Source organism: Amphimedon queenslandica, unplaced genomic scaffold, assembly GCF_000090795.2.
Source record: "Amphimedon queenslandica unplaced genomic scaffold, v1.1 AMPQUscaffold_12976, whole genome shotgun sequence".
NCBI lineage: Eukaryota > Metazoa > Porifera > Demospongiae > Haplosclerida > Niphatidae > Amphimedon > Amphimedon queenslandica.
In genome coordinates, this window is record NW_003546788.1 from 26939 (window position 1) to 32431 (window position 5493).

The 5493-nt window shown below is 33.1% G+C and overlaps 1 protein-coding gene and 1 long non-coding RNA gene across 2 annotated transcripts in view; both read left to right on the forward strand.

The window, feature by feature from the left end:
• The window catches only part of LOC105314354 (uncharacterized), a 43880-nt gene that overhangs the window by 20450 nt on the left and 17937 nt on the right, over positions 1-5493 (forward strand). Inside the window, exons 27-35 of the mRNA XM_020002107.1 lie at positions 703-827; positions 881-1017; positions 1063-1110; positions 1721-1928; positions 1970-2115; positions 3490-3691; positions 3745-3884; positions 3945-4004; positions 5030-5237. Of these exons, the coding sequence (XP_019857666.1) occupies positions 703-827; positions 881-1017; positions 1063-1110; positions 1721-1928; positions 1970-2115; positions 3490-3691; positions 3745-3884; positions 3945-4004; positions 5030-5237 (1274 nt within the window). The remainder of the gene's footprint in view (positions 1-702; positions 828-880; positions 1018-1062; positions 1111-1720; positions 1929-1969; positions 2116-3489; positions 3692-3744; positions 3885-3944; positions 4005-5029; positions 5238-5493) is intronic.
• LOC109585965 (uncharacterized) lies at positions 2421-3141 on the forward strand. Its single transcript, XR_002186755.1, has 3 exons — positions 2421-2545; positions 2934-2993; positions 3043-3141. It is a non-coding gene; the product is annotated as an uncharacterized LOC109585965 (long non-coding RNA).

A 5493-nucleotide genomic window follows, 5' to 3' on the forward strand; every position in this document is an offset into this window, starting at 1 on the left:
TGGCAGTGAAATATACTCATTTGATCAGCCACATTGCCTTCATTTAATCTTATCTTATCAAATCATGCATGTAGTACATGTAGAGTTTGTCAGTATCACACAATTATTTTCATTGAAGTTATGTTTTACAGCCAGTATAAAGTGAGAACATGGACTTTTTTATTTACAGGCTTAAGCAATGGAGCTATTATTCTCTCTCAAAACAACATTTCATCAACTTCTTATTACTATGGAGTAGTAAGAGTATACTATAATGGATGGGGTAACATATGTGATGACTACTATTTTGATTCAGCTGAAGCTAATGTTATTTGTCATCAGTTGGGATACACTGGAGCTTCAAGCTACTCTAGAGCTGGACTGACAAGGTATGTACATGTATATTTTACATCAACTATTAACCTAAATAATTTTTGTGTATAGTTATGGTACAGATTACTATCTTATGAAGTGGGATGACGTTAACTGTGGTAGTAGTTCATACCTGTCCATTGCTCAATGTTCCTATTCTACTTACATTGACTATGGTTGTGTTAACTCTAACAGTTATGATGCTACCGTATACTGCTGTAAGATAACTCATTATAATTAGTACATTTTTTATGTATTGTTATAGATACAACTAGGATATGGAACAGTAATCCATATGCTGGTATGGTACGTCTTCAAGATGGAGATTATTCTAATGAAGGACGTGTTGAGGTTTATTGTAATGGACAGTGGGGGACAATATGCAGTGATGGGTTTGACTCTACTGATGCCAGCACTATCTGCAAGCAACTGGGATATGATTCCTTTGCAATGTTCAATGGATCAAATTCCCATTAGTGAGGGAGCCACATACAGTGCATACTCTAATTATTATTATTGTGTTCTTCAGTGCTAATAACAGTCAGCCTATATGGACTACTAGCTTGTACAGTGCCTCAAGTGATGTATGTTTTACTCAAAGTAACTCCTGTCCTAGCAGTGAAGTGTTGGATTGCTCTAATTCTAGTATTGTATCTGTTGAATGCTGTTAGTTAATGTAATATTTTGATGAATACTAATTTCCTTCCACAGCTGAGAGTTCTACTTTTACAAGGTATACTGCTGATGTTCAGTCTTGTAGTAAGTCATTTTCATCATGTTATTTTATCTACATGTACATGGATTTGTCTAATTTGTGTTACATGCATGATTAAATGAATAATTTTCCCATGTCGTGTGATGCAAAGCTAGAAAATTGTTTCATTCCTTTTTCTAGCTTTCTCATTTTTGCCTCTTATTGTAGATGATTAGATTTTAGAGGTATTAATAACATTATTTTTAATATTTTGCACATGTCAATTTTCAAATAGTCTGTGCATGCATGTACATTCATTTCACATGGATCTTCAGTTTTTTATTGTAATTTGTGATTCCTTTACTACATATAGATTACCAACACTAATATGGTTAAGTGTATAATTGAGTTTTAGAAGCTTGTAGTCCAAAAAACACCCTTTAATTCATTTAGTGCATGTACGTGACAAAGGGGAACTTCAGTTTCACAAATAGTATTATGAAGCATTAGAATTCAAAGCAACTTTGTTAGGCATGGAATTTCCTGTTTATGGTGTTAGTACTACTACTGCTGACTCCACTCCTTTATGATATGCTTACCATGCATGATAATGTAATATTGTAGTAGTTAAAGTGCAAGCTGTGCATGTTTATGTACACTATATTACTCATTTAGATTTAGATGGTACTGTTAAGGGAACAATTATTCTCTCTCGTAACAATGTGGCATCATCATCTTATTACTATGGAACAATTAGAGTGTATCATAATGGATGGGGTAACATATGTGATGACTATGCTTACAGTTATACTGAAGCTAATGTCATTTGTCATCAGTTGGGGTACACTGGCATTTCAAGCTACTCTAGAACTGGACTAACAAGGTATTTTCTATTTTTTGATTCCAATTACTGTTGTTTTGTAGTTATGGTACAGACTATCTTCCTATGAAATGGGATGATGTTAACTGTGCCAGTAGCAGCTATTTATCTATTGCTCAGTGTTCCTACTCTACTTACATTGACAGTGGTTGTGTTAACAGTAACAGTTATGATGCTACTGTATACTGCTGTAAGATATTATTTTTGCTACATTTATCAGTATTATTACAGATACCACAAGGATCTGGAACAGTAATCCATATGCTGGTATGGTACGTCTTCAAGATGGAAATTATTCTAATGAAGGACGTGTTGAGGTTTATTGTAATGGACAGTGGGGGACAATATGCAGTGATGGGTTTGACTCAAATAATGCTAACACTATTTGCAAGCAACTGGGATATGATACATCATTCAGTTTTAATAATTTTTCATTGTACGCTAAAATTAAATAAAAGCCAAAGATTGTTATTTTTCATTTTTTAGGCATAAAAATTCTAGTGATTCAACTGTGTGGAGTCGCTCTGCTCCTAATTTACCGACTGATGTTTGCTTTGTAACTGATGCTTGTCCAGTGTCTTTGGTGTCAAATTGTAAAGATGCAGTTGCTGTCACATGTGGTAAGTATTAGAAGTATGAAATTATTTGCACAGTGGTAGAACTATTTTTATCAATTACTCTTATAATACATTTTAGGAAATGCAGGAATACAACAAGGATTAAATTAAGGGTGGGAATAGAGGAGGCATTTGCCCCTTAAAACAAGTCTTCTTCCCCTTATAATCAAAAAATCTCACTTGTAAATAAAACTTTGCTTCTTAATTATTATAATTATCCACCCTCGAAAAATTTTAAATCTTACATGGTAATTAGCTAAGTCTAAGACACACCATGCATGCTTTATGTGTTCATGGTTTGCCCCTAGCAAATTTTATTAGTTTTTCTAAAAGTACTTTTTGTTTGTACTTATTTTAATTTTATTTGTTTGGCATTATTTGTTTATTTCAGGTGAAGAGTCTACCTTGAAAAGACGAACTGTCACTGCTTCAACTTGCAGTCAATACTATTGTGAGAGCATTTTCTAGTGTTATCTATGTGTACATTTTAATTTAATTAGCTCAAGCTGCTGCTGGAACTATTATTCTATCTCGTAATAATGTGTCTTCAACCTCTTATTACTATGGAACAATTAGAGTCTACTATAATGGATGGGGTAACATATGTGATGACTACTATTATAATTCAGCTGAAGCTAATGTCATTTGTCATCAGTTGGGATACACTGGAGCTTCAAGTTACTCTAGAGCTGGACTAACTAGGTATTAGTACATAAAAGTGTGAGTGATATACTGATAAATTTTTTGCCCAGTAGTTATGGTACAGACTATCTTTCTATGAAATGGGATGATGTTAACTGTATTAGTAGCAGCTATTTATCCATTGCTCAATGTACCTACTCTACTTACATTGACTATGGTTGTGTTAACCATAACAGTTATGATGCTACTGTATACTGCTGTAAGATGTTAGTTTTGTTAAATTGTATTATTTGGTATTATTACAGATACGACAAGGATATGGAACAGTAATCCATATGCTGGTATGGTACGTCTTCAAGATGGAGATTATTCTAATGAAGGACGTGTTGAGGTTTATTGTAATGGACAGTGGGGGACAATATGCAGTGATGGGTTTGACTCTACTGATGCCAACACTCTCTGCAAGCAACTGGGATATGATTCATCCTCGTTCTTTCATCTTTCATAGTTTGTGATTCCCATTTGTTCACTAATTAATTATTGTATAAAATTATTTTTAGTTATTCAAATGACAATTTACCATTTTGGACTTCTAACATGTATAGTACTGGATATGATTTGTGTTTTAAAGAGCACAATAATTGTCCCAACACTTCAGTGACTAGTTGCTCCTACTCCAATAGTATATCAATCCAGTGCAGTAAGGCAGTAATTTTTATGTACATGTATTATAATGTGAATTATTTTCTGCTACATGTAGCTGATATTGCTTCATACAATAGACTTAATATTGAGCAAAATACTTGTACTAAACTGCCAGGTAAGTTTTCAATGTTACTAATTTTATTTTGGAAATTTAAAATTGTTTTTGGCAGTTACGAGTTCACTAACAAAAATTTTTGTGAAATGCATACAAATTTTAATGGAATTAAATGAAAACAATTTATGATGCATGATTATTTGTGAAATTTATTATCAGTAATCTACAGCATGAAGCATACCGCAATTTTGGCCATACCCTTATTTATGATGGTAAAACGGCATTTTCCTTTATTTTCCTAAACTACGACGTGGTCAAAATAATTTTGTACTTCTGACGACTTCTGATCAATCATTGAAGCACTGAAAACTGCTGAAATCATGATGAGGTGTTAGATAGCTTTGTTAAGAGGCTTGGTAGTGATGCAAGAGTCCAGGATTTGAGTAATTTTTTCTGAGCCCAGCCATGAGGACCCTAGCTCAAGCCCCCTCAGCCCCCCCCTTGGATATGCTAGTTGCTTTTGTAACTACATGTACCATTTAGTGTTAAGCACAGTATAGCACAAAGTTTGCAAGGGCTGTAAATTTCACCCAAACTCTATTTTGCGAATTTAATTTATGCTAAAGTTCACTGTTTGCCATAATAAATTGATTATTTTCTCTGAATTTTCAAAGAATCACAAAATTCAGAAAAATTAATGTCCTTAAAATTATTGCCCTGCACAGTAAGTACATTTTATATCAATGTAGTTCAAGTCTATTTCTATTCTCCAAATATTAGTCATTGTCACCTACAGTTTTGTTTGTTAGCCAAAATTAATGTTTATTGCTGCACAAATTGTTTGGTATAATGTATAAATGTATACATATACTACAATACTGTATGTAGAGTAAGAATCAGACAAGCAACTTAACCAAGCAAAACACTGCATCAAAGATTAGAAATGTCTTATGAACATAAATTGGAATTGAATTCAAAAGTTTGTTGAAATCAAACTTTTTATGTATTTTAGCAATTAATTGGCCATATTTACATCTAGATGTAATCATGTAAGCCATATTTATGCATTTATTATATTACTTTAGACTTACTTCATGCTACAAATGGAACAATCATCCTATCTCGTAATAACACATCATCAGCTTCTTATTACTATGGAACTGTTAGAGTGTATGATAATGGATGGGGCAATATATGTAATGACTACTATTTTGATTCAGCTGAAGCTAATGTCATTTGTCATCAGTTGGGATTTACTGGAGCTTCAAGCTACTCTAGAGCTGGACTAACTAAGTACATTAAAATAGTTTGGCGATGTAACGATATCATTCCTTTTACTGTAGTTACGGTACAGACTATCTTCGAATGAAATGGGATGATGTCAACTGTGGTGATAGTGACTATCTTTCTATCTTTCAGTGTTCTCATTCTACTATCATTGACAGTGGTTGTGTCAATAGTAACAGTTATGATGCTACTGTATATTGCTGTAAGATATTTAGTCGTTTTCTACATTGTGTTTTACTATGAAAATCTATAGATACCACTA